This window comes from Calonectris borealis, chromosome 3 (genome assembly GCF_964195595.1).
Source record: "Calonectris borealis chromosome 3, bCalBor7.hap1.2, whole genome shotgun sequence".
NCBI classification, from domain to species: domain Eukaryota; kingdom Metazoa; phylum Chordata; class Aves; order Procellariiformes; family Procellariidae; genus Calonectris; species Calonectris borealis.
In genome coordinates this window covers 81735297-81762562 of record NC_134314.1, presented here as the reverse complement: position 1 = coordinate 81762562, position 27266 = coordinate 81735297, and the positions used below count along the sequence as shown (strand labels likewise).

Below are 27266 nucleotides of genomic sequence, written 5' to 3'. Positions count from 1 at the left end.
ATGGGAGGTCGGTTCATGCTGACGCTCGCCCTCCTCTCGGTGCTGCTGAGCCGCTGCCAGGTAAGTGCCCGCGGGGTGGGGGGCAGAAATACCTGCGGTGGTCCCTGCACCGGGGGGTCCCGCGGGGGTGCCGAGGACTGTTGCTGCCTGTTGCAGCCGGGAGAAGCGGGGAGGGGCGTCGGGGAGGGGGGTGTCAGTCCCGCCGATGCCCGGCGGGGCTGGGGTCGGGCCAGGGGAGCGGGCTGCTCGGCGGGCTGACGGCCGCTGTCCCCGCCCCGCAGGTCGGCTGCTCCGGGGTCTTCGAGCTGAAGCTGCAGGAGTTTGTCAATAAGAAGGGGCTGCTCAGCAACCGCAACTGCTGCCGCGGGGGCGGCCCCGGCGGCGGCGGGCTGCAGCAGTGCGACTGCAAGACCTTCTTCCGCGTCTGCCTCAAGCACTACCAGGCCAGCGTCTCCCCCGAGCCGCCCTGCACCTACGGCAGCGCCATCACCCCCGTCCTCGGCGCCAACTCCTTCAGCGTCCCCGACGGCGCGGGCGGCGCCGACCCCGCCTTCAGCAACCCCATCCGCTTCCCCTTCGGCTTCACCTGGCCCGTAAGTGGGGGGGCGGCGCGGGAGGAGGCGGCCCACGTCCCATCCCATCCCATCCCATCCCGCCCCCTCCCATCCCATCCCACACACCCGGGCCACCCCAGCTGGGCAAGCGCCTTTCCAAGGGGCCACCGATCCCCCGGGGGTGTCTGGGGGCGACTGATAACTCCTGGGGGGCTGGGGGCGCTGCCCCCTGGCCCTGCCTGCTCTCACGCTCTCCCGGTGGGATGTCTCTGCTCCTTCTTTCCCCAGGGCACCTTCTCGCTCATCATTGAGGCTCTGCATACGGACTCTCCTGATGACCTCACCACAGGTAACTGTCCAGAAACAGGCTCTTCCCCTGAATAATCCCAGCCCTGTGGCCCCACTCGGCCACTCCCTCTGCGGTGTGCAGCATGTTCCCCCCATCCCATCCCATCCCATCCCTGCTCTTCTTCAGGAGACCATGGGAAGAGAGGCCAACCTGTTGGCATGCAGCCCTATCATTCCGCCTCTGTGGTTCCCCTCCCACTAGAGACCCCCAGTTGAGCATTTTCCTACACCCCTGCCTGCTTCAGGGTCCCTAATCATGCCTCTCCTCTCCACTTTCACACAGAAAACCCTGAGCGCCTCATCAGCCGCCTGGCCACCCAGAGGCACTTAGCGGTGGGTGAAGAGTGGTCCCAGGACCTGCACAGCAGTGGCCGCACTGACCTCAAGTACTCCTATCGCTTCGTGTGCGACGAGCACTACTACGGAGAAGGCTGCTCTGTCTTCTGCCGACCCCGGGACGATGCCTTTGGTCACTTCACTTGCGGAGAGCGTGGCGAGAAGGTCTGCAACCCGGGCTGGAAAGGCCAGTACTGCACTGAGCGTGAGTGTCCACCTTCTTGTCTTCCCGGGTGCCGGTTGCAGCAGTGTCCCCTGAGCTCTTGGGGGGTGTTTCTCTGACATCAGGCCCCACGGGAGAGGGGGAACCAAGCTACAGTGGGTGGAGGCCTGGTGCTGTGTACAGGCTTTACTGGTGCGGGGGACGGGAGGTCCTCAGCATTGCCACAGAAAGTTAACGCAGGCAGCCCCTTCTCAAGCTAATAAAATGTCAGTGCCAACATTACACAGTGCCGTAGACATCAAATCTGATAGCAAAGTTTTCAGCAGTTGCTTGAGTATTTATTAAAATATATCAGGACTAGTTTTTATACTTAGCCACCCCTTCAACCATGGTACTTTGACATCATCATCTACAGGGTACACGGCTTCAGGAAAGGGAGCTAGGCTTTGGCAACATCCATGCGGCAGACCTATTGGTAGGCCTGTTATGGTCTGATGTCTTGCCACCTTACATTGAGACAAGTATTGGGAGGTCCAAGATATTCTCTGTGGCCTCTAGACTGTACATTTCTCATTTGAGGTACACATAAACTGCCACTAACAGAGGCTGTTGCACCTGGAGCCACAAGAACTTCTTCCCCATCTCTCTTATGTGCCATTGCCATGATCTTTACTACTAATAAAGTAGCGAGGGACATGAGTTTTAAGTACATCTGAGCTTGAAGTTGTTGAGGAATGTGGTGTGTTGATACAGCAGGATAAACTGGGACAGCAAGCAGATATCAGAGAGGATAGTCAAGGATGTCAGATACCTGCACCTTTGTAGATACATAGCGGTGTACAGCCAAACATGCACACAGAGCTCCTGCTGCAGCATGTGACGGCATTCTCTGTTTTGTGTATACACAGATCTGAAGTACGCTGGTAGATGATGTGCTGGGCGAGTGCTCCCCTCCAGTCATCAAAGGGCCAGGCAGGCAGGGAGAAAACAGTTACAGGTTGTAAAGCAGCATCTTGGTCTTCTTGTTGTGTTTATGTTTTTCTTAAAGCCCACCTACACTGTGGCCTCAGCTAAGCTGCTATCAAACGAGCCCAAATGGATTATTCACACTGTTAGTGACTGCTAGGATGCTTTTAGCAGTTCATGGTACAATGTTGCACAATAAACAGCAGGCAGAGGGGCTCGCATTTCCTTTGATAGTGTTTTAAATAGGAACTACAACCTTTCCCATGATCAAAAGTGCCTAGCCCAGTTGTGTCAAGGGGTGGGGAAAAAGGAAGCATTTTGATAATGAGCTTTTTTGGGGCTGTCAGCACTTTTGGATGCCTGTACATTGCTGCTCTTCCCATAGCAAAGTAGAGGGCTGTCCGTCTTTCTCGACTCGTTACATACGTTCTTCGCTCTGCTTTCCTCCTCACAAAAAACCAGCTTATAACAGCGACGCAAACCTACTAGGCAGGGGAGATGTGTTTATGTGTGCATGCAAGAAGAATGTTTTGCCGTTAGCGACCGGAGCTGCCAGTCGCAGATTGCTTCCCGTCGCCTTGCCCCCAGCTCCATTCTTTCCAACTTGGAGGCGATCTGATTATCAGCGACGATTCTTTCTTTCTTTTTCTTCTCCCCCCCCTTCCCCTCGCATGCCATTGTCTCCGGCTGGCTTTGTTGAATTAAAACTTTGCAGTGCCTGCTTAATGAGTTCCATAACCAGGCGAAGTAATGAGCAGAAGTCCCTTTTTTTCCCTTCCCTCATCCTCCCTCCCGCTGGCCCGCTTACCTCTTTTACCAGGGCTGCACCCACCCGCCCGCCCCTTTTCAGAGCGGGGCGGAGGGGGGAAAGGAGGGAGGAAGAACTTTAGACTTATTTATTTGAATAAGAAAAAAAAAAAAGTTTTTTTGCAGCGAAATCACGCGCGTGCCATAGATTAGCTGTGGGCAGGGATAGGCTGCCCGGCCGCCGGCCGCCGGCCCCATTGGCTCCGGGGCCGGGGTATTGTTGCAGTGGGGCAGCTGCTGGGAGAGAATAGACAATAGAGCAGCTGTCTTGCACTGGCACCCTGCACACCAGCTGTCCACTCTTATCTGCACACACACTTTCGGGGGATATTAAGAGGTGGAGCTGTGTGCATAGAATTGGAAAAAAGGACTTCTGACCCTCACTGGGAAGGGAAGGGGGGTGAGGGGCTGTGGGGAAGGGAGCAATTGTGAGCCCTCTTTTGTCTGTGTGCAACTGTATTAAGAAGAATGCTCATCCCCGGCGATAAGTAAAGTGCCCAGTTACGGGGCGAGATCAATACTCCTGCAGACTCCAGAGATTAACTCAGCTGCGCTTAACTGCCCCGACCTAGTAAAAGGGGCTCGCTCCCCAGCCGCAAGGTGCTCTTGGGATCAGACTTGTAAAAGGGAGGTGTTCGGCCCCGGTGCTGATGCCTCTCCCTGCTTGGTTTGTTTACAGCGATTTGTTTGCCTGGATGCGATGAGCAACACGGCTTTTGTGACAAACCTGGGGAATGCAAGTAAGTTTTCCACTCCGCTCCTGCTCCCTTCTTTGTCTTTAACATTGATGCTCTGGTGTGAAGTAAGCCATTGGTCATTTGAAGGGCCGGTTTAAATGCCTTTCTTCATATTAGATGGTAATTTGAGAAATCCAGGTGATGCCAGATCAAAGTATTAATCTACAAGTCAAACATCAGTGCCATTAATATTAACCTAATGAGTTTACAGTGCTGTGTGTAAGGTTTAGCTGTTTGTTATTAGAGTAAACAAATTTACTACCTGGAGCCATGGCTCTATCTAAGGAAGTGGAAGAAATAGCTGGGACCGATGAAAGCTGATGCTACGGTTGGACTCGGTGACTTTCTCACATGAAGGATCACCGAGGGCTTTTAGGAAACTTGATCCCTGGCATCAGTGTGTTTGCAGAGTTTGCGATAGGGTTTCCAACTGTGAGAAGTCTAAATCTGACGAGACTTTGTTGTTGGTTTTTTTTTTCAGATGCAGAGTGGGTTGGCAGGGGCGATATTGTGATGAGTGCATCCGATACCCAGGCTGCCTCCATGGTACCTGTCAGCAGCCGTGGCAGTGCAACTGCCAGGAAGGCTGGGGTGGCCTTTTCTGCAACCAGGGTGAGTTCTCAGTCCTTGCCTGAGCGTCTGTTTTAAAACGCAGAAAGCAAACGGCTATTTCCAGCTCACCCACTCTGTGCTAGCCTTGCAAAGTAGCAAGTATCTTGACTGCCCTCATTTTAAAAAAAAATCTTTTACAGACCTGAACTACTGCACCCACCACAAGCCCTGCAAGAACGGTGCCACATGCACCAACACTGGTCAGGGGAGCTACACTTGTTCTTGCCGACCCGGGTACACAGGCTCCAACTGTGAGATTGAAATCAATGAATGTGACGCCAACCCTTGCAAGAATGGTGGAAGCTGCACTGTAAGTTTGAGTTGCTTGTGCCATCTGAAACCCCAGGGGAGGAGTTAATGTCAGTTTACTGATTTTCAAAATCCCTTTTTGGATTTCAAAGCAACTTCAGATAAATATTTTGACCATTTCTCACTTTTTCCCCCCAGGATCTCGAGAACAGCTATTCCTGTACCTGCCCCCCGGGCTTCTATGGTAAAAACTGTGAGCTGAGCGCCATGACTTGTGCTGACGGACCATGCTTCAATGGTGGGCGATGCACCGACAACCCTGATGGGGGATACAGCTGCCGTTGCCCACTGGGTTATTCTGGGTTCAACTGTGAAAAGAAAATCGATTACTGCAGTTCCAGCCCTTGTGCTAATGGTAAGGCCAAACATGCTACAGTCACCTTCTAAAAGGAGACCATCCAGTTACTTTGGCTTCTGGTCTGGAGTTCTTAACAAGGCCCACTGATCAATCATGGTCCATGTCACGTCAATAGTTGACTTGGTGGAGGAACTGTACTTAAAATGTAATGGTTTGGGCCACTGCCGCAGATCGCATTTTCTCAACGGGTGACTGTGGCCAGGTAACTTGGCCTGAAGCTTCATGCATAAAAATGTGGAGGATTATACTTGCAAATGTTTTGCAAAGACTCTTTGAGGTCTATGGATGCAAAATGCCATACAAGTGCTAAAAATTATTACTTGTAATCTGGTAACAGTAATCTTCCTGTTTTGATTAAACTAGTGAAGACTTTCTTTACTGCAGTCCTCCTCATTCATTGCTACTCAAACTCTGTAACGTGAGATTGTGGTGTTAACCTGATCTGGACTAGCTTTGTTGTCCAAGCTGAGTGAAATGTTAAAAAGGGAATAGGATGGAGAATGAAAAATAGATCTGATTAACAAATATCTTCCTTAAAAAAACCCCGTACTTTTTATGGTGGATCAGACTTGGCAAAGGTTGAGCTAACCTCTCAATAAGAAAGCTTTTCTCAGCTGCTGGTTGTGACGGTCACCCCGAGAGCAGCAGGTGGGAGGCTGTCGGGTCTGGCTGCCCACCACTCAGCGCTCGTCTCCCTTGATGTCTTGCAGGAGCCCAGTGCGTCGACCTGGGGAACTCCTACATATGCCAGTGCCAGGCTGGCTTCACTGGGAGACACTGTGATGACAACGTGGACGACTGTGCCTCCTTTCCCTGCGTCAACGGAGGGACCTGTCAGGATGGCATCAATGACTATTCCTGCACCTGCCCCCCGGGATACAACGGGAAGAACTGCAGCACCCCAGTGAGCAGATGCGAACACAACCCCTGCCACAACGGGGCCACCTGCCACGAAAGAAACAACCGCTACGTCTGTGAGTGCGCCCGGGGGTACGGCGGGCTCAACTGCCAATTTTTGCTCCCCGAGCCGCCTCAGGGACCAGTCATCGTCGACTTCACCGAGAAGTACACGGAAGGCCAGAATGCCCAGTTCCCCTGGATCGCCGTCTGCGCCGGGATTATTCTGGTCCTCATGCTGCTGCTGGGGTGCGCTGCTGTGGTCGTCTGCGTCAGGCTCAGAGTGCAGAAGAGGCACCACCAGCCTGATGCCTGCAGGAGCGAGACTGAGACCATGAACAACCTGGCGAACTGCCAGCGCGAGAAGGACATTTCCATAAGTGTCATTGGTGCCACTCAGATTAAAAACACAAATAAGAAAGTAGACTTTCACAGCGATAACTCTGACAAAAATGGCTACAAAGTCAGATACCCATCAGTGGATTACAATTTGGTGCATGAACTCAAGAACGAGGACTCTGTTAAAGAGGAGCACAGCAAATGTGAAGCCAAGTGTGAAACGTATGATTCAGAGGCAGAGGAGAAAAGTGCAGTACAACTAAAGAGGTATCTCTCACATCTGAGTGCGGGGGGTAGCTTGACTCTGAAGGGGGGGTGTGTGTCTCATAGGTAGCATTAAGCAACAGCCATCTGACCTGTGTTGTCTCTTTTTGTCTTCAATAGTGATACTTCTGAAAGAAAACGACCAGATTCAGTATATTCCACTTCAAAGGACACAAAGTACCAGTCGGTGTATGTCATATCAGAAGAGAAAGACGAGTGCATCATAGCAACTGAGGTTAGTATACTGCCTGGCAGTTGGAACAGCAGAGAAAAGTCTTGGTGCACAACCCTCACCTAACACACGTCAGGGCAGCTAAACTCTTTTCCATGGTGCCACAGCGATTTGTACCTGTTGAAATCCAGCCAGCTGGAGTTTGTCGTACTGTGGACGTTGTAAAGACAAGCTCAGTGACTTGCTGCTGTGGATATTACGGGTACGATGACTTTTGCAGAAAGGGCACAATAATAGTGTGGTTGTGGTCTGCTGACCTACCCCTTAGCGTGCTTCATGCAGAGTCCATTCTTGCCCGGCGTAAAGACAAGAGTCCCGACCCTCTGCAGCCTTACAGCCCTCTTCTTACTTTCCATTAACCTCTTCTGATCTCTGCTCGTGTTTTCTCTCACCAGGTGTAAACCAGAGGCGATATGGCAAGGTGGTTGTTCAGAACAATTTCAGAGGAGACGTGCCCCGATGAATGCTGCTGAAAGAGGAATGGGAGATAGATTCCTTCACTGACTGCTGCTGAGAAACTAAATTCAGGCTTGAGCTGGTTCTCTACTGAAGTTAGCAAAGTGACTGCAAAATAAAGAAACAAGATGAGCACCAGGCAAGGGTCTGTGTTCAAGGATTACTGTTGCACTGCCTTTTATGAATTTTATCATTGCACTATGGTCAGTTGCTTTTCTATATATATTTAAATGAATGGACTTAATTACTACATAAGAAGCATGCACTGCCTGAAGTGTATATTTTGGATTCTTATGAGCCAGTCTTTTCTTGAATTAGAGACACAAACACTGCCTTTATTGTCTTTTTTGATACTAAAATGTGTTTTTACTAGGTGAGAAAAAGTGTGTTATTTTTTTGAATTTGTAAAAATATTTTCATGATAATTGTAAAGCTTGAGTATTTTGTGATGTTCATTTTTTTATAATTTAAATTTTTTGGTAAATATGTACAAAGGCACTTCGGGTCTATGTGACTATATTTTTTTGTATATAAATGTATTTATGGAATATTGTGCAAATGTTATTTGAGGTTTTTTTTACTGTTTTGTTAATGAAGAAATTCATTTTTAAAATATTTTTCCAAAATAAATATTATTAATGATAACCAGAGTGCTACATTTATTCCATAACCAATGATGAACTGACCGAACCTTGCAACCAGGCATCTGACAGGCTTCTGTGGACTTGTGGGTGGATAGGGTAGGACTGAGACCTATCACAAAGACTGGGGAACAACTTGTTCTGTGTAGACCCCTGTCTTTCCCCTCCTAACCTTCTGAACTCTTGACCCATGGTTGTGCTCTCTCTTACCCCAAAGGCAAATGTCTGTCAAAACCTTGAGTAATGTTTGCTCAGTCGTGTTGGGCTGTATATATGTAAACACATATGGCACCACTTCCTGAGGAAGAGCAGCGCGAGTGCGCTGCGTCACAATCCAGATGTGGGGCTCGTCATGACTCAGCTCTTCATTTCTCGCAACCTTAAACACTTGCCTGGAGTCCAGGGGAGTTTGGGACACCCAGGGCATGCCGGCGAGGGCCCTCACCTCAGGTTCTTGATGCGTACCCATGGGATGTAAGCTCCCCCAGTCACACCTGCCGAGGGGTGAAACCTCCCTCTCCAGGAAAGGATGACATTGAATTGGCTGGTAGCCACAACTCTCCCGGCTATGATACCTGTCTGAAGTATTAGTTGTATCTTTAGTTTCCACTCTGCCCCTGGTGCCTGCTGCCTTCATATTGGGGCAAGGTGTGATCCCGTCCCCTGGCATGGCCCCAAACGCTCAGGCAATTTCCACAATTTATTTTGCCCTAACTAGCTCTCCTGCAGGTATGTTAACTAGCAGAGGCCCTTCAGAAACAGGCAAAGTGTTCTTCCACTTCAGGAAAAAAAGGAAAATCTAGGAAATAATTTCCTTTTTGCCCCATTAAAACTGAACCCCAATTATTGTGGGCCACCTCCTGCAGCTTCGGGGAGTCGATGAAAATCCTTTGTTCCCATTCACTTCAGGGGAGGGGGATGCTATCCTAAACACAGAGTGGGATAGCAGATACAATCAAGCAATTATGGCAGCTGGTGATCTATAACTGTGAAGTATATATATGCTCCCCTTGTTTTAGTGTACGTGAGTACATGAACCACTGGAAACTGTACTTTGGTGTGAGGTCAATGGAAAACTCACATGGATTGCAGGGGCTTGTCCGTCTATAAGGTCTTCTCGCTAAGCCAAACCTTAGATAAGATCTACTGACTTCTCATGGAGTGACCCAACAGGGTCATCCTCCTCATTTGTCCCAAAGTGTCTTTTTAGGGAAAGTTTTCATGAGGAAACTGATGTGAGGTATTTATTAAAAACCAGCCTGTCAGTGATGGTCTGAACAGCGTTTTCAATCTGAGCAGTAACATAACAACCTGCCAATAACCAGTCAATGTATCATATATTAAATGAGGCACGACGGTGTGCATGGCAGCAGGTGTTCAGAGGAACATAATCTCACAGACAGGACAAACAAGTGAGCCTTGGTAGGTTTTATTGCCATCTCTGTTGCTGATTTGCTCTTCAACCTTGGGCAAATCACTTTATTTCTCTCTGTTTCCTCTTCTTCCCAAGCTTTTTGGAGCAGGCACAGTCAGTGCCATGGTCTCAGCTGGGCCCGCTTAATGCTGCTTCTGTAGAAACAGAAGTAATGAACGGCAGGTCATCGATGGCTGAGTGCCCCTATAACATCAGGTTTTTAACGCTACAACAAGTACTACTTTAATATGGTGTCACGTAAAGGTCTGGAAAGGCACACAGCTCCTCGTTCTTGTAAAGAGGCACAGCATCGGCATCTACGTAACTTCACTTAAAAACAAAACAGCTTTGGAAAGCTCAGTTTGTTCAAGTGTGCTAATTACCAGAAGTGCTGAGCTTGGTAAGCAAAGAAAAACGTACTGTGGGCAAAGAGAAGGGCACGGTCTTGTCCTTCTGAAGCACCTTCCGAAATGATGGCTACGCAGATGCGCCCAATGGCTTCTTCTGTTTCTGTCTGGAGCAGGGTTGGGGCTACTGCCACATGCTGGATTTATTTCTTGTACAGGACTACTAAGGCCCCCAAACCTGAGCGTGTGTGTATACAGGGCCTCTCGGTGACCAGAGCAGGTTGAGGCGTGCAGCGTGGAGCACTGGATCCATGCTCCTCATCTTCAGTACCTGGGCCTTTCTGGGGAAAAAAAATGGATGATCTGGGCAGGGGGTGGAAGTCGTGCGTGTGTTTGCTTGAGAGAGGGGGCGGCACGTGCAGGTGCCGAGCCGTGCGTGCCGGTGGTGCACACCGCGGGCGAGGGGCAGCGAAGGTGCCGGCCTGCCTCCGCCCTGCCTCCGCCCTGCCAGGGCAGCGCTCGCCCGAGGACGGGAGCTCTGCTGCCAAAAAGCGTCAGGAACCTCCCTGTCAGCAGGGTCTCCGAAAGGCCTCCTCGTTCTAAAACGAGAGGAGAGCCTGCCTGGGGAGGCCGTTTAGCCGGGACAGCTGAGAATTCAGGGCCTGATCCAAAGGCCATTAAAATTAATGGAAAGGCTCCAACGAGCTGCAGGGACACATGGCACCGTGCCCCTCCTGACACAGCACAGCTCCGGCTCTCCCCGGGGACGCTGCACGCACCTGGGGTCCCTCCTCAGGCCGTCGCTGTGGCACCCTCCCTTCATGCCCCACCTTGACCTGCACATCTCCTCCCCTCCGCCCTGCAGCGGCCGGGGGGGGCTTGGCCTTGTTCGGTGCCAGGTCTCAACAGGGTGGCCGGAGAGGGCACCCCTCAGCCCACGCCTCTGCCTGCAAACCTGTTTCTCTGTGGCAAGCGGCATTTGCAGGATTGGCATGGAAAGGACATGTCAGGAACTCAGAGGCACTGAAAGAGCAGGAGAAGTTAGCTGCAGGGAGGTATTAGCTGCCCTGTTTGTGGAAGGGGACTTTTTAAGCGAGGTGTGTCACAGCTTTCGAAATGTAGGAAGCTTTGGGTTCAGACAGCATGTCTTAGGTTTAATTGCAAGACACAGGTTTATAAATTGCTTTAAATTGATATTTGTGCTTACTTTGTACACAGTGCAGGAGGACAGCTTGGGTGTCAGGAAACTTGGGTACTATTCCTGGCTCCACCACAGACCTGATGTGTAACCTTGGGAGAGGAAGGATGGTCTTGTGGTCAAGGCGCTGCGGAGGGACTCAGGAGGGCCCCCTTCTATTTCCAGTGCTCCCTCCAGACTTCCTGTGCAACCTTGGACCTGTGTCACTTAATCTTTCCAGGACCTTAGGAAAATGGGGGCCTCCTGGTTGTGCTAACAGGGAGAAGGTCATTTGTGCTTGTGAGAGGATACCGCGGTGGTGGGGAACGTTAAAATACCCTCCAAGGCGGGTAAGGCTGTTTCCTATCTCTGCATGTCAGATTGCTTGTCTGCGAGGTAGCGAGCTATTTTTGCAAAGCGCTTTCAGATGCTTGCATGGAATAAAGACCCCTATCACAATTGAAACATCCATCATCTCAGAGAGGATACGCAAACCCTGCACTGGCAGCAAGGAGACAAACCGGCGGGGGGAGGGAGGCAGCCGCGGTGGTGTAAGTGTGTGCGCAGTGTGTGCAGGGGGGACGTGGTGCAGCCGTGTGCCCACGGCCCAGAAAGGATGCCACACACGGCAGTGTTAACGTGGGGGGCCACGGTGCCATCAGCCCCCTCTCACAGATCAGCACCTGCAATCAAGGTCTGTAGCCTGCTCTCTGCTGTAGCAGGCTCTCTCCCAGCAAAACCATTTTGCAGGTAGAGATACAGATAAAACTCATCTTGGGACTATGAGGGACAAGGAGGAAAGCTGCAGAAATGATACAGATGGGAATTCTCCACTGACAGACCCTGGGAAACCTCCCTATTGTAATGGCCTAACATCCAAAGTCATATATTTCAAAGAAAACGACCTGAGAACTACTTCTGGGCCAAATCCCAAACTGAGTAGCAATCTCTCATGATGCCTGACATCTACTTGTGTCAGACTAATCGGGAGCCTCTCTGTTCCCTTCCCTCCTCGGGAGCCACTTTTCTCACCTGGCTGTTAACACCTGGCTTTCTGCCTGTGTCACTGGTGCAAGTCATAGGAATCAAGAGCCTGTCTGGAAAAGACCCAATGATGTGCACTACGAGGCAGATTTTCAGATGAAACATGGGGCCTACTGTTGTGAAAACGCGACGGCTGATCCTGCTGTTCGCAGTGAGGCAGAGGTGGACGACAGACCCACTGCTGTGGGGGGGCTGCTGCCTGGTCAGCGGGGCAGGGCGGCGGCGGAGATGGGGCTGGAAGTCACAGCATCCTCGTGACAGGTTGGCTTTTTTTTTCTTAGGGAGAAACATCCCTGGTCTTTTCTCCTGCTGCTGCGGCCTCATCTCCTGCACCAATAAATTCAACACTGCTGGGGTTGCTCTCTGGCCCTGCAGCCAGTCGGTATGGATCAGTCTGCATCCATAGTGTTAAACTGCCTTACACTCCCCCAAACTGACTGCTTACATCCACACTGCCTGTGGGGGATGGCTCCTGCTTTGTGCCTAGGAACAGCCTGGGACACTGCTAACTGTGGGGGCAAAAGCATGGCAGGGACCACTGTAGCAATGATACAGGTGATTGTGCTCCAGAGACCAGGAGCTGCTTAGTTTCCCAGCAGAGGTGTACCCAGAGCATCTGAGTTAGTGCCCTGTTCAGGAATGCCTTACTCCTTGGCATAGACGAGGAACGCCGTGTGTCAGCTGTGGGGGTAACTCTGAGGGTCGGTGCAGGCTCATGTCACCTGCTAGGGGCAACTATATAAAATGTCATTGCTTACTTTAAAGCCTGCTCTATGCATGGGTTATATATGACCAGGGTGACATTTTTCACGGTATAAAACTACATGAGCTGAACGGCCAGTGTGGATGCAGCTACATTGAAAGAAAGGTCATGTACATCAGTGCAGATACCGTCCCTTCCCTTGTTTATTTGTCTAAACCGCGCTAGTAAAAGCAACTTTATACCACTGTGTTCTCCAGAGCATGGCTGTGCGGCTATAAAGACGCAGGTATAATTCAGAAAATACATGGCTGTTTGGACAAGGCTCGAGCGCTTACAGCTATGCGGGCTCAGGACTGCTCGTTAGTGTGTTTATCTCCACGGGGTAATTTCCCAGGGTGCTGAAGGCTGAGCAGGAGAAAGGATCAGGACGGGGGGTGTCGTGTGTTCTCTTTTGCAACATGAAACTGGAACTTTGTGAGGATAGCACTTTCTGTGGGGAAGGACAAGGCAGATAGACAACTCTGACCAGCCCAGCCCTTAGTGCGGGGAGGACATGTGCTGCAGGATCATTTCTGCATCCAGCTCCCATCACTGCCAGGATGCGCTGGAGGCAGTTGATGATCATTTCTAATCAGATTTTTTTTGCAGAAAATTATGTTTTTCTATAACACTTCAAAGTCAGTATTTATATGAAGGAGATTTTTAGTGGGAAAACTGTTTTTCAGCTATGGTAAACTGAAATATCCTCTTGAAAAGCTCTTAGGAGTTTCACTTTCTTCGTGAAGCAAGATAGCAAAATGACAAGTAAGTTCTTCCCGGCAGACAGCAAATTAGCTGAGAATGTCCTTTCTTTTTCTTTTTCAATTTTTTTTCCAAAAATAGAATTGATCTGGGAGTTTTATCTCATTAAGAAGTTGTATATTTTACTTTTGATTTTGCTTTAGAATGTGAACATCTTTAAAGAGAAGTTCTCCCTCTCATGCCATTTTATGGCCCTAAGTAGTACCTTAGTGGCCTGAGGAAGGTTGTATTTAACATAAGCAAACTGCAGGATTTGGCCATAGGTCAGAAAATACTTTTAATGGTAACCTGCACAAGGAAAAACTGGTATCCTCAAGAACAACTAATTACATGAGGCACAACGCATTACGAGATATGAAATCCTAGCATAAAAGGTTAATACTTTACCATTAATATAAATAACTTAAACCTCCTCAGAATGTTTTCAATAGTCATAGAGTCAAAATACCTCACCTACATTTAAAATAAAAATTGTATGGAGGAGAATCAGGCCTCCAATACTTGGATCCCAGTTCCGCATCCAAGATAATTTGGCTACTACTTGTGAGCTTTCCTTTTCAAGGCACTAAGAGATTTTCCTTTACGAGGTTTTCCATATATGCAAACGTGTGTGTTTACAAAGGCCACCTGTCTGAAAAATGTAAGCCCCTCGCTTCGATCTGGTTTTACCTTGGTTTGCATCAAAGGGCCCGTGGAATTCTCCATTGCCCCGCAGTGGTGATGGTTTGGCACAGCTGCTGCTGCTGCTGCTGCCGCCGCCGCAATTGCGGGCGTCTTTGGAAAAGTCAGATGCCCGGCGCTCTAGCTCAAAGCGAGAGGGATTGTTCAGAGCAAAAAGTAATGTGGAAAGACTACATCTCATGCTTGTCGTAGCCTGTATCTTAATTTTCTTTCTTTCTGTATCAGTTTAAAGAAAGGAACTGTGAAAAATGTATGATGTTGTGTAAGTTCTTCTAATTGACTTCAGGAAGCGTTATCTGGAATGGCAGTTGTGAGCACACAAACTCAGCAGACTTATCTGTGTTATCTAATTACCAGACTATGAAGTTCTGCTGACATTTCCTTTTGATAAATACAACACACTGCTTTCTTTATCTATCTGCATTAAAGAAACAATGTTCTCCTAAATCCAACCTCATGCATGCTTTTTACTAAAACAACATTATAAACCCCAAGACTAACAGAAATGTTGCCACAACTTCAACAGTCCTAAATGAAAACAGTGGCTTTCAGATGAAAAACATTATCTAACGGTGGTAGGAAACCACTACAAATCTCAATGTTTAAACTGTGAATGAGCATGAAACAGATTTGACAGCTATTTATTAAGCAAAAAGAGAGAGCTGGAAAACGAAAAAAGAAACAAAGAGCAGCAATATTGCAGGTATGCTTGCATTTCTTCACTGCTGCTGATGTGTTTAACTATGTGCAGAAATATAGAATCTTAGAATAATTTAGGTTGGAAAAGACCTTTAAGATCATTGAGCCCAACAGTTAACCTAGCACTGCCAAGTCCACCACTAAACCATGTCCCGAAGTGCCACATCTACACGTCTTTTGTATTGTATATTATTTTATATTACATATTAGTGTTTACCATAAGGTTTTCAAACCATGATTGCCAGAGCCAGCTGGACTTTCAGAGCTCACTTCTGCATGTGCACAAGAGGGTTTTGGATGATCGTGGAAAGCAGGACTTCCCACATCAAGCTTTGGTGCTGGAAGCCTGCAGGTAATCGAAATAAAGGAAAGGTGCCTCTAAACAATGCTTGTTGCTGTTTGATCTCCTCTGTTTTCTTCTGCTACGCGAGAAGAGGTTTGGATGCTTCCTGCACAGGGAAGGGAAGGGGCAAGAGGCAGCCAGGGGCTGTTGCAGGAAGAGGTAAGTCAGGGCATCGTTTTGCCTGGGGCTCCCCGCTCCTCCGGATGGCGGTAGGGAGCCGGGGGGGTCACAGAGCCGTGATGGTGGGGGAAAGGCAGGTGAGGAACCTCCTCGCCAGCTCTGTGGGGAACGCTGGTTGGGCTTGATCTGAGCAGGGACATGGAGGCTCTGACAGAAGACAAAACTGACACAGAAACATTACAACACCTGTAGCACTGAAATCCCAGCTTGTAAGCCCTCGGAGTTTCCATTTGCCTCAGTGAGAATGAGGCATAGCGGGGCTGCGGTGGCTGGGAATCCTTTGGCACCTGTACACACCCCACAGTCACTGTGTGCCCCTACCCCTGTGACCAATTAACCAGGGCATACCAAAGATTAGAGGCCACACAAGTATTCAGCAAAAGATATGGGATGTTCAGTGCTTTTTAAACCCACGTTTAGAATAAAGAAAGAACCCACAAGTGAAAAAGAAAAGCTGTGATACTACACTGGGGTAAGCTGTAAACACACATTGTAGATCAAATGTAGCCACCAAGTTCTGGTGATGTTCCAAAGAGCACTTTTCTATCAGATAGATAGAAAAGATACCAATTTCTGTCAGAAATGCTAAAGGAAGTGTTAATGACGGGAATAAATAACAGGTGCTGGGAGCAGCTGTTCCTGATTAATGACTTGTCTTTTTTTAAATAGGTTTTCTGTTGGAGGAATCAGAAGTTTTCAGTAATGCTCCATTGTCAGACGTTCGAGGAATGTTTTTTCCTTTTTCTAATAAAGTGCTCCCCCATTATTTTTAAGGCAAAACAGATTCAAGAATCAAGCTAAATTAATATTTGAGTTTCAGGCCATTGATACTTGAAGAAAATCCAAACTATAATGCTTCTCAATTGCACAAATGACTTGCTTTCTTTCCTTTCTTTCTTTCTGCTCATTTCCATCTTGTGTTCTCTCACTCTTTCTGTTTTTTTTCTCTCTTGACCTCTCCATCTCCCTCTTGCTGTTTACCTGATGTACCTGGAGATGGTAGTTCCAATGCTGTGTATATTTGGCCCTGAAGCTGTCTTTTTATAAGCATATGAGGGATGATCAGATTGAATGTTACAAGAAAGACTGGCACCGTTGCCATTTTTCAATGATGAAGTAATTTAAAAGTCATTGAGGACAGCTCAGTGAAAACATCTGCTCTGTGCCTTGGGGCCATCAGAGAAGCAAACAAAATAGTGTGATGGAAAACAGTATGGAAAATACAGTAATAATTATAATTAATTTAATAATTTAATTTTTATATGCATCTAAAACCACTTCAGAAACAATGGCAAGTACCATAATATCCCATTTTTCAGCACAAAAATGAAGGCACAGGGGCCGCTATCCTGGCCCCTTTGAAGTCAATGGCAATGCTGGTATTGACTCAGATGGAGGTAGGATTTCTTACAGAAATCTAGGTCACCCAACACTGCCTTTCCAGTAGTCTAGAGCTCCATTTGCCTGCCTCCTAAAATGGAGAGAAAGCCACAGTCAGTTCCCGCCTCTGCATGTCAAAACAGGTAGGCTCAAAGCTGAATGGGCTGCAGAGATTGACAATGGAGGTGACAAGGCTTATGGAAAGGCTTCCATGTCATGATAAAATGCTAGGGTTTCCTTACTAAAGGGTCGATAAAGATGGAACATGACAATACATGGAGCAGTGAATTGGCTTCTCCTGCTTGCTTACTGGAAAAGGCCAAACTAAGAGGACTTGAAACTACAACAGGTAGTTCACCAGTGGAATTTGGTGCCTATGAACAACTTCGATGTCATTTCAAGAGCTTAGCATGCTTTAGAAAAGCATTGTTGTTCATAACAATAGTGAGGATCTCTACAGCTACATTAGAGACGATAAGTAATAGAATATAAGCCTTAATATGCTGAAGCATAACATTACCATACCTAGGACATGTCATGTGTTACATACTCTTCCAAGGCTAGTTGCTGTCCTTACTGTTCATTAAAAATCTTTGCCTCTTTCTTTTAAAGAGACTATTTAAAACCATCACCAAAGACAAGATGCAGTATTAAATAAACACAGTGATTTGTTCTGGTTTAGAGACAGAGCTGAAGTGAAGAGTTCAGATTTGCTTCTCTGCTGTCTGGGAGTTTTCAGAAACTCTGAGTTATCTTCATCTGACGTTGGTTTTTCATTCATCTGAAGATAATGTTAAAAATAATGCTATCATTCTGACTTCCATGTACCGAGCTCCTTAATTATCTTTGCTCATATAAGGAAAACATACTTATTTTGCCACGGAGCCATAACTGGGGAAGAACACAGCACTATTCTGTACAACACCAGTTACCTATGACAGTTTTGAAGAGAAAAGCAGATATAACTGTAAATATGAGGGGAAGAGGAGAAGGTTATGGTTAGGCAGAAGGTAATGGTCCTCACTGACATGGGTGACAAGGGCCATTAGCTTATGGTCTATGAGGATAAATCAGCCCCTGTTCTGCGCTGTGCAGAGCGGTACCCACCGAGCGTGGTTCCAGGCGGAGCAGTGCCACTCGCTGCATTACCACTGCCGCCTCCTGAGCCCTGTGACGCCAGGGTTGTGTGTGGAGCAGTCCCACTGCAACCCTGGCGCTGTCTTGTGCCCTCAGCCCATTTGCAAGATGTAGAGATTGTAGTTCAAGGTAGCACAGACACATGGCTACGGTCCCAAGCAATTCTAGAGCATCCGTGCACAGCAGTGTCTTTTTGTCACCCACCCACTGTATTTCTCATCTGTTACCACATCTAAGATTTTTTTTTTCAGCTGACATGACCGAAATAAAAAGTGTCTCTACATTTAGATTTGCTGATTGTTATGAACAAGCCACTTCACAGTGGTTCCGTGAAAATATCCTGGGCTAAAACAGTTTCTGAGAACGTGAAGTACCAACCCTAATGGATCTGTGTGGTTTTGCATGCTAGTCATGACCATCCCTGACTGGTTTAAAGATCTTCAAGAAGTATTCCCTCTGCCCAAAGAAATCCATTCCAGAGTTTTCAGCATCCCTCTCTGACAACCAGGATTTCAAATCCCTTTATCTGGAGACAAACAGAAAGAGTGTGCTTGTGGTGAATAATTTGAGCTGATATTCTTGCCAGCTGTTAAGGGACACATGCAAAAAAAAAAAAAAAAGTCAGTGACATCTGGTCAGCACTGATATTTCCTAACAGAAGTATTTGTTTCGGGGTGGGGAAGGGGCGGTGGGGGTAAAGAGAAATACCATCTCCATGCACCCCTTTGCCCCCTTTTGAAAAGTGAAAGCGATAACATTGACCACAGCAACTGGCACAAAAATTGCAACTTACATCATGGGGAAACAGTGACATTACATTAGCCCATATTACACAATGGTTGAGCAGTTGCTTTCACACACTAAGCTTTCAACTTTAACTTTTTTTTTCCCTTAAGCTACACAATGGATTTTTTTGCTGAGTTGGAAAATATCAGGAGACAGGCAGAAAGCCTTCCTTTTGTTCCTTCATCCTGCCGAGCACCTCATCATAAAGATTTTTTCCCTTCTGTTCTGTTTTGCTTTCCCAACTTCCTTTCCCCTTTTTACCCTCCCCCACTTTTTTTGTCAAATAAATGTGACTAATTAACAGCATGACTTCTTTCTACTAAATTGTAAAACTACCTCCTTTAAGTTCATGAAGGTGATAACAGTGCATCCTGGTTTGTTCTTGGGAAGTAGACTTGTAAACTACCTTCTAAGTACTTTGCTTCAAGGGATGGTTTTCTTGGGCCTCAGACTGGAAGACAAGTTGACTTTAGTTCAAGAGTAACTTCAGCTCTCTCATTCTCTTTTGGGCCTTTTCACGGAAGTACACCCAGCTCAAGTCAGAAGATAATAGAAATCCCAGAATGGAAACACATAAAAAAAGTTGTTTCCTGGGGTCAACAAAGGACAGGAAAAGAGCCAACAATTACTTAAATAAACAGTATTCAGAGAAACAAAAAAAAACCACACACAAAACATGCCTGTACAAACTGAGTTACATATGAGGGGAGCAACGGTTTAAAGCAACCCAGTGCTCATTCTGCTGAAGTTCAATACTGTTAGGAAATCAAACCCAAATAAAATTCGGAGGGCACTTACTCTCAGAAAAACATCTTTTCCCCCCCTTCTCACCTGATAATAATACTCTGCTCTTATATAACACTTTTCATCCTAAGAGCAGTAATGACTGCAGGGTGGACATTTCCTGGGGATTAATGACTAGCTGAAGGTTAACGATTTTCTGCTGCACCTCAAACCAACAGCTCCTCCTGACTTGTCAGTAACTCTTCAAAAATAATCCCTACACCTCAGCCGTTACTGCTTGTTAAGATTAGGAATTCAAGAGTGGTAGAATAATTGTGAGTTTTGTACCGTATAGTTATCTTAGAAGAAGCATGGCAGGAAAGAAAGTAGAGAGATGAATAATGTCTTTAAGCTGCAAGAGGAAGATGCAACATGGGGAATTCAGTATTTGCTTACTAATGACTACTACTTACTGTCAACATGGCAAAAACCAACCGTGCTAGCAATCGCTCTAGGTGTTTTTGGCTTCTCGGAGAAACCATAGGGCAACTGCAGGGGAGAACAGGCAAGCGAGTTTGCCCTGCTGGGAGAAAATGCTTTGCCTTCATATCCCGAATGCTCAAGGAAAAATCCAGGCTTTACCATGGGGAGATGATCTGTGAATTCAAAGTGTGGGAAGCTATTTGCTCCCCAGCGCTGGCTCAGCTGGCAGAGGAAGCTGTCCTCTGAGAGTTTCCTGGCTGCTAAAATTTAATGTTCTTTTGCAGAAATCAGTGTGAAGGCAGAAGACGGGAGTATGGACTCCGAGAAATTTGTGAGAATGGTGGATCTGGCCCTTCTCGAGTCCCTGCATAAGGAAGGACATGTGAGGACGTGCTATTTATTTTCTTCATTCCTTTGGGCTGTGCCTCCTACATTTCCCTCTGCCCTTTGGTGTTAAGAGACTGGCTTTCTGCCCACAAGGTGGGTGAGGTGCTCTGAGACAACCCATCTGATACAGTAGACCTAGAGTCTCCGCTAAAGGAAGGAGCCGTAACTCTCTTGAATAGCTATTTCCAGAAACACAAAACCTATCAGAACACATGTCAGGATCAGCTGAACCACTCAATTCTATCTAATCTGCTTCTTCCTAACCATAATCTCTTCTCGGAAATGTGAGTTCAAATGGGTAAGACGGTTAAGGCCAAGTGAGAAGAGGTATACTTGTGCCTCCAGTTTGCTATGGTACCACTTTTTACCTTGTGAAGCCGTGTGGATGAAATTCATGTCTTGCAGAAGATCAGTAAAAAGCCATAGGTCCTTAGCATTTGAGTCCTCAGACAAGACTTCACTGGCACACTGGTTTGTTCTGGCTGTATGTGTGGAGGCTGTCTTTGCTCTATTAAAAAAACCCAGTGCATTCTGAATCAACATCAAAAGGTCCAACAAAAAGTCCCCCTTGACTCTAGTATTTGGAATGACCTCTTTTTTTAAAAAAAATATCTATTGAAACACCTAGAAATAAAGAAATGAAGCAATACAACTAATGAGAATACTTCAGTTAGGGAGAGACTATATATATATATATATATATATATATATTTATCTACATCTATATCTGTATCTTTCTATTAACTCCTCTAAGTTTTTTTTTTTTATTTAATGAAACTGAATTGTTCCTTCAAATATTTTTGAGACTGTCTTATGTCTAACAAATTAATTCCTGAGGCAGCTAGTGGCAGCTATTATCTTCCGCAGGGCTCCCCTGCCTGGCCTTTATTTTCGGAGAAGGGCGCTCTCACAGTCAGGAGAGGGGTCTGGCACTCCTGGATCATAGTTCTCACACTGCCCAGAAATGAGGACGAGATTTTGGGCTAACTGCTTTGCTCCAGTGTCCCCATCTCCAAAAAGGGAATTGTGGATGCATCCCTGAACATTAGCACTTCAATTATTGCCTCCAAAACAAAGTAGAAATAGCAATGGGATCACTTCTATCAGGAACCAAGTGGCAACTTCAGAGAGACCACAAACAGCCCTTCAGAGAGCACACAGCACTCCAAGTACAGTATAATCAGCACTTCAGGTGCAATGGCTTGGGAAGAAAAGTGTTGCATAATTAGGTAGGCATAAGTGGTGAGGTTCAGCTGTGAGTGGCAGTGGAAACCTTTTGGATTATGAGTTCTTTGAGAGCAGTCAGAACTATTTATTTAAATTGTTGATCCTGTGTGGTTGAATTTCAATGTTATTGTCAGTGAAGCAGCATTGAATTACAGAGTGTCACAGGTCGAACATGAGAGCAGAGTTAGCAGGTGATCTGAAGGACAAGAAACACTTCTGCGGCAATGAAAATGAAGCTAGTCATATCAGGAAGGTTGCTCAGAACTGAACTTAACTTTATGAGGATCAGCCTGAAAGGTGTGCTAACAACTAACCAAATATTAATCTTATTTACATGACTCAGTCAACTATAGCACCTTGAGTCGCCAGTGAAGGATCAGGTACCTACACACAATAAGGGCATAGGGCGGGACTGAAACGACCTCTTCCAGAACCTTATACAAGAGCTAAACAAGACTGAGGCACAAAGAGATTAATTCAGAAACCCAGTTCACCATTGCTGGGGAAGCACCTAGCATCCTTCAGCTTCTGAGCTTTGGATCACAAAGTTCCCTTCATTGCCACAGGAGCTTTATGATCCTGGGGGCAGGCACTTGCCTCCAGCCCAAGCTTATTGAACTCTAAAGTCACCTATGCTCTGTCTGAGTACCCTGACAGGGCTGATCTCTCGGTGTGTCTGGATCATGCTTAATGCACCCCAAGAGCACTGAGGCCCTTACAGAGTGTGCTAGGTGTGATGGAGCAGGTGGCTGCTCACCTCACTGAGCGCACAGAGACGGAAAAAAAAAAGTGAGCGTAGAAGTTGAAACGTATGATTTGCAGCCATAGTACTTTGCTGATCAACTGGCAGCAGCAAAAGTGATGCAAATGATCTTCTCAGCTGGGGAGTTAGGAAATTTGTGGGGGAGGAAGGTAAACATACCCCTACATTGTCCCCCCAGGAAGGAGTCCAGTTGAAGATGATGGCATTCATGCAAGCAGTACATCACTCATAATCTGTGATGGTCAAGCCGATAGCCAAAATTAAGTTGAAAAAGATTCTAGTTTAAGGAGTGAGAAAAAAACCCCTACTTTGATGGAAGTAAAGCCTGGCCTATCCAAACCAGAAACAGAAACAAACTCAGATGACTTCTGTGAAGTTCAGATGGCAAATTCTGAAGAATGATAATGTGCTGAAAAAAAGCCTGCTGGGAACAGTTTGCCAGTAATCTGTGACTATACTATTGCCATGAAAGCTCAGGAACAAAACAATTTTGCATAAGGAGCAAATTAGACCTGACCTTGCAGAATCTCACAAGGATTAGCACTAACAGAGGCTATTTTGGGTCACGGAGGGTCTTCAACTATAAGGTATTTCCCATTTTTCCGTTCCTCTTTTCCTCTTGATGCTTTCTGATCCTCAGCTGCAATGCAGAGAGCCTGACATGGCAGTGAAGTCAGCTTCAGCAGGTAAGATCAAAGTCCGAAGGCAGACGCAGCCCCACACTGTGCTCTCTGGCCAACCCCTTTTCATTAATGGAGGCGCAATCCAATGACTGCTGCAATTCTTGGCACATACGCAGGCATGGGACTAAATCTCTCCACACCGATTTTCGCAGAAACACAACGGGGATCTCTGCTCCTTGCTCTGGCCTGTCATCTTTTTGGTGATTGCAAGTAACAAAAAAGTGTGTGTGTGGGGAGAGAATACCGTATTTTACAGTAGGTGGATGGGGTCACGGCGCGTGTGCGTGGCCCGAGTGGCAGTGCGCAATGTACGCCTGGAGCAATGTGCACTTACAATTAGTTGAATTTCACTGTGTTGGAGATGGAAGCTGACAGGCCACCACACAAAACCTCCCTGCAGCCAGACTCATGCTGAGATCCAGAGCGGAAAAGGATTTTAACTGAAAGGCTTTGAAGGCTTTAAATATGGAGGCAGTGAATTCATGCACTGTTTACCTTTGCAGGCCTGGCTTTGACTCTGTCTTTCATTTTGTTTTAATGAACTAGGTGGTCTCATGTAATTCCCAATTACTGCAAAACTCCAACCTGCTAAACCCCATACCTTACAAGTTATGACTATTCACTGAGGCTTACCCAAATTCTGAGGAGGTGACAATATTGCAGCATTTAGACAGAAACAGCTCAAAACAGGTATATCCTCACAGCACTGTCTGTTACAGGGGTGTAACAGCTTCTGAACAAGCATGTGCTGGTGGCTCCACTGGGATACTGAATTAAACGGACCAGAGGTCTGAGCCATAGTGGAAATTTCTCTGTTTCCAACTCAAACGGCGTTCTTCCATTTGCAGCCTGTTTATTCCAGTACCGATCTAATCTCTGAAAAGACTAAATTATTCAGAGGAAGGTCAGAGACCTCACAGGTGCAGTTCACCTCTGGACGATGTTTCTACCTACCCCTGAACGTTTTTTTCTAGTTTGTATTCTAAGAGATGAGGACTATCATATAATGTACATGTATGTTTTAGTTTACCAATTGATGCTATATGAATGACATTCCTCTTAATATAATTCCTCACCCTTCTGTGAATCACAAACCTTATATCCCACAGCATACTGTGGAGATGGACTCACCCCACAAACTCTCCATCCCAGCTCTGCCCTTTCTCTTCCTTGCCCGTGGCAGGACATTCACCCCAGCTCTTTATCCATGGCAGCAAAATTCACCTTGCACCTACCCTACTAGCAAACCTCTGAGAAAAGTGAGCTTAACTTGAGGGAGTATGAGACTCCAGCCAAAGCCCAGCTAGCTCAGTTGTCATAACACGCATCTCTCACTTGCAGTCCTCTATGTGCTTGCTTTTCATCCTCCTGCCTAAGGACGGACTCAGGCTGAGGTGGGACCAGTGCCTGTTAGACCATTACCTCTTCCTACGGCCTTCCAAATCATTTCAGCTAGCGGGAAGGCAACAGCTCCCTTTTAGATTTTGGACATACCCTGAGTATTCCCACTCTTCAGACTCTGAGCTACAAAGGAATTCAGTCTGCACAGTCAGCTTCGCTAGTGGTCAAAGTTCATTAGTGTCCAGACTGAAGTTGCTGAAAGTTTCCAGGTGCTTTCTTTTCTTGACAGTAATATGGGGGATCACCAATGAAAATTGAAAAGGAGTTTCTTCCATGCAGGCACATCACTTATTTCTCTCCAACTCTAGAGAAATGGAGTAGAGGGTACATGTGCTGATGAGGACCACTGCCAGCCTTCCACACAGATTGTGTCTAGCCACGGTCTATCTGATGATGGAAAGGGAATGGTGGGAGCTCAGAAGGGCACCACATGAGAGAGCATCATGTCTTTTTCTTGCCCCTACTTTGAGAATTGAGATGTGCTTTCCCTAGTGCCCAGTCTGCCAAGCAACAGTGATGCTTGATGTGGGTGCTGAAAAGGACATCTGTGTATATGTGAAAGAGGAGAACATGTATGGCAAAGACTTAGTTGCACAAGGCATGGTTTGTAAAACCCAGGTTCCTTCTAATCTTTTCAGGCTTCTTTTCTTCCTTGTCCCTATCCCATGCACCTATGTCTCCTAGCTGTAATATCACACAATCTGCTCGTGAAGTGCAATGTCGGGAGCAGCTCATTCAGATGTCAGGAAATCCACTTGCAGCATGGATCCTTCCACCTGGAAAGTGCCTGATGGGACCTCATCCTCTTATACTTCTGTGTGTATCCCTGAAAGGGGAAACAGATACTCACAAGATGGATTTCCCACTTTGCGAGGCTTCGTTTCACAGCCTTGCCAGCAGTTCTGGCACTCTTCAACGCTCTCCCTCTTGTCACAGATTTACCTCGTAGAAAACGTCACTGGTCGGCACCATCTGAGCAGACTTTGGAGTACCTGTTGGTGTCCCAGTTAGCCAGACCACCCTGGCATCTCTGATGTCCCATGGCAAAATCACTGTTCCCAGGAGGCATCTGAGGGAGGCAAGGTGGCTGTGGTTTAAAGCGTAATTGAAAGTCCCTCTCATAATATCCTCTCCATAATACATTATCTCCTCACAATAGGGGAGGTATCAGCTGCTCAGTGAAACACTGATAAAATTCATGATTAAAACTGTCCTCTCCAGGGCATTCGTTTTTATTAACCTCTCGAAGTTAATCTTTTATTTCTTCCTTTATTATTTTAACATCTTAGATTCAGCTCACTTTGCCATGTTCTCCATCACGTGAGCTTGTTTCATTAAAAACTGAAATTCTCTGGAAATGTTATTAAAGTCCTCTGGATGTACTTGCATGTGAGTGAGCCCGTGTTTTTCCACTGTCATCAGTGGAAGTTGGACTTAGGCCTCCTTGCTCCTGTTTTGCAGGTGGAATTGTAACTATAGACCCTCAGGCCCCGAGGAGGGGGCTCAGTAGCCTGATGGGTCCTTTCAGACTTCCAGCTTGCTCAGACACCCTCCCATGGGGCCACCAACAAACAATGGTATCCACCTGCAAGGCACTGCAGGCCTGGGGCCTTACCACCCCACATCCTCCACAAGAAATCTGTGTTCACAAGTGAACAAGTGGTCTTTACCACTTCAGAGGACTCCCCTTTGCCCCGAAGTCTTTTGTTGGTTCAAAGAGCAGATGTGGTGCAGGCAACAGCAGTGCCAGCTTCCCCCAGTGTCCCCCAGCACTCACCTGGAGGGAGCAGCTGGACAAGAGGAGGAGGTGGTTCAGCCCTACTGCTTTTTCCATTCTTAAGCCTTTTAGCTGAGCTGGCCTCAAAAAAGTACCAATTACTGCCACTTGTAGCAATGGCCTTGATGATGGCAAGAGCTGTCAGCTGGGAAGTGGACTGACACAACCAGTTCATTTCACATAGGTCAGCAAACAGCCATCAGATTAAAATGATTTTTGTTCGCTATCGACCTGGGCTCGATTGGAACCAGTGACCCGGAGATGAAAGGCTCAGAAAGAAGGGTTTCTATTTTGTGTATGGTCACACATCACTTCTGTCTCCACCTCACCCATTTTCTTGTCCAAAACTCTTTCTTTTCTTTTTCTTTTCTCCTCCCCAAAAATTATAAATCCATCCTCTACTCTTTTAATTGCAATGCACCATATGGGGATCTGTTGAGGTTTTGTTAAGGCTTCAGTAATCTATTTGTCATTCTCTCCTTTGTGTTACAAAAGATCTATCCTTCAAGAGGCATGTATTGATTTCAGCATTTCTGCAGCTTGTTTGAGATTGGAGAGCACTTTGTGAAGTAAAGCGGAGCCTGGTTTGAAATCAACAATGATAGCAAAATAGCATTAACAGTACCAGGAACGATCTTACAGAGAATTCAACATGCAAACTATACAAGGAAAAGTTAAATGAATGGGAAAGGAGATACACTGGTAGCCTAGATCTGCTTCTTTTGGGGAATAAAGTAATGCTCTCTTGGGTGTGAAATTTCTCTATCCATTTTTAAAACATTGGCAACTCTTTAATTCTATCTTATCATACCCTTCTCTCATTTTTTGTTCCCTAGCATCTCCCTACACCATATAAATGAAGCTTCTAACCTTTTTGTTAGAAAAAAGGACACGTACTGGGAAATGAATATGCTTAACAAACTCTTTAGTGCTAATACATTGTTCCAGATCTTCTCCATTTATCCTTTGAGAGAGCCTCCCTCTCATCTATGCTTGTGTTTAAGTTCCACTGTAATAACAGGAGTCCCAACATTCTCCTGAATTAGGATCTTTGTTGCTTATGAATTTCACAAGATGCTTACAAATCTTAGTTTCTTTTTAGCACATGGAT

At 46.7% G+C, this 27266-nt stretch overlaps 1 protein-coding gene across 1 annotated transcript; it reads left to right on the top strand.

The window, feature by feature from the left end:
* Positions 1 to 8021, top strand: DLL1 (delta like canonical Notch ligand 1). Its single transcript, XM_075148139.1, has 11 exons — positions 1 to 60; positions 282 to 593; positions 843 to 903; positions 1186 to 1443; positions 3854 to 3914; positions 4393 to 4523; positions 4664 to 4833; positions 4971 to 5187; positions 5901 to 6693; positions 6811 to 6925; positions 7318 to 8021. The coding sequence occupies exons 1-11, from the start codon at positions 1 to 3 to the stop codon at positions 7321 to 7323; spliced, it is 2184 nt and encodes a 727-aa protein (XP_075004240.1). The 3' UTR covers positions 7324 to 8021.
* The last annotated feature ends 19245 nt before the right edge of the window (positions 8022 to 27266 follow it).

Bases quoted from the DNA above. Each gene is read 5' to 3' on its own strand.
- DLL1 (XM_075148139.1), top strand. From the start codon at position 1: ATGGGAGGTCGGTTCATGCTGACGCTCGCCCTCCTCTCGGTGCTGCTG. The intron at 61-281 runs GTAAGTGCCCGC...CCCGCCCCGCAG, and splicing joins TGCTGCTGAGCCGCTGCCAG to GTCGGCTGCTCCGGGGTCTT. The intron at 6,694-6,810 runs GTATCTCTCACA...TGTCTTCAATAG, and splicing joins AGTGCAGTACAACTAAAGAG to TGATACTTCTGAAAGAAAAC.